The sequence below is a fragment of the Taurulus bubalis genome (assembly GCF_910589615.1).
Source record: "Taurulus bubalis genome assembly, chromosome: 2".
Taxonomy (NCBI): domain Eukaryota; kingdom Metazoa; phylum Chordata; class Actinopteri; order Perciformes; family Cottidae; genus Taurulus; species Taurulus bubalis.
The window spans coordinates 3,773,666-3,775,265 of NC_136590.1; the positions used below are offsets into that span (position 1 = coordinate 3,773,666).

At 53.9% G+C, this 1,600-nt stretch overlaps 1 protein-coding gene across 1 annotated transcript; it reads left to right on the forward strand.

Moving 5' to 3' along the window:
• Positions 1 to 575: 575 nt before the first annotated feature.
• On the forward strand, positions 576 to 1,130 carry LOC306753348 (uncharacterized protein; the record flags this gene model as incomplete). The annotated part of the gene is made up of 1 exon (XM_079237218.1): positions 576 to 1,130. The coding sequence occupies one exon, from the start codon at positions 576 to 578 to the stop codon at positions 1,128 to 1,130; it is 555 nt and encodes a 184-aa protein (XP_079093344.1).
• Between the last annotated feature and the right edge of the window lie 470 nt (positions 1,131 to 1,600).

The following is a 1,600-nucleotide window of genomic DNA, read 5'->3' on the forward strand; positions in this document are numbered from 1 at the left end:
AACTCTTACTGAAGCCAGTTTTTTCATGGAGAAAAGCCATTTGTGTCATTCTCTTCTCTCAATGTTGTTCAATGAAATGTAATAAAGAAATACTCTCCAGTTCTGATCGAACATATGCTTGCATATGCTATGCTAACCTCCCCAGTTCTGATTGGTCTGGGGAGGTCACCGGTACCACTAAGAATGTGGTGGGCCGATTCTTCAGGTGTATGGTCCATCTGTTAACGAACACGCGTTAAGTGCTTCTTGTATTTTATATGCAGTTTCGGTTAGTTAGCGCTTAATGAGGGAGGGGGTGTCGAAACAAACTATCACCTGAAACCTGACGAGATGAAACTTCCGCTGCCATGCGCCTCTCAGCTCCTGGCTTTCTGCTGGTCGTGTGGGACCCACAGCTAAAGGAGCGCGGGGGGTGGGGGGGCAATTGAAGGCAGCATGTTGATATGAGTTCCCCTGCGTGCCCACTGGACACAGTGACGCGCTGGGGGGCGGGGCCTGTCCACAGGTGAACGCCGCACAGGTGTAAGTCAGGGAAATGTGCGTCCTGGAGAAGCAGTGTCCGCCTCTCCTCCGGAATGGCCCGCCGCTGCGTGGGGAACTGCGCGCCGTTATTCTTCCTCGCCGTTGTGTTTGATGCTGCCGGCCTGGTCGTACTGCTGGTTGGCATTTTCGGCAACCTGAAAGTGGACGGCCGCTCCTACGGAGATTTTCTCATCTACACGGGCTCGCTCGTGATTTCCTTCAGCTTGATGTGGTGGGTCCTGTGGTACACGGGGAACGTGCAGCTGTACGCGGAGCACAGGACGGGCTCCATGGACATCCGCTTTACGCAGTGGGCCAGGAAGCTGTCCGAGAGACTCTCCAAAGGCGGCATGAAGTCTTTGGAAGCCGGGGAGGAGAAGAAGAAGAAGAGCGTGGGGACCGGCCAGGAGCTGAACGGGACCGTGCTTGCTGTTGCGCCGTGTCAGATCACGTGGGAAGACTGCAGCAGCAGTGGAGCCGTGTCGGCTCACGACAACAGAGGGTTTGATGGATGGTCTCCGGCTGACAAAAACGTGGAGCTGGGGGTGTTGAAGCGCTCCGACGTGGCTCTGCAGGCGGCCGATGGCAGAGCAGAGCGGCTTCTCTGACAGGATGGTGCGTATTTGTCCTCCTGACCCCGTCCCCTCAGCATCCTCTCTGGTACAGTGTTACCCTCTTGTAAGATCAGACATTCTGAGGAGGCTTAATTTATCGTTTAGAGACTGTAGTATCTGAACGTTAAAGTAAGCCTCCTCAGAATGTCTGATCATCCGTGGAAGCGGCAAACAATCATCGAGCCATGAATATTCAGCACCTCACTCTTCTGCTGTTTGGCTCTTCATTAGCTGCTCACTGCCACAGCTGGAACTCTTTCATCATTATAGCTGCTGGCATCGGTGCAGGTTGGCACTTCTGACAAAGTTCTGACATTTCTCACATTATTGTCAGTGGTCAGATGACACCCACAATGCATCCAGTCATGAGGAAGGGCAGCCGCACACACACACACACACACACACACACACGCACACACACACACGCACACACACACACACACACACACGCACACGCACGCACG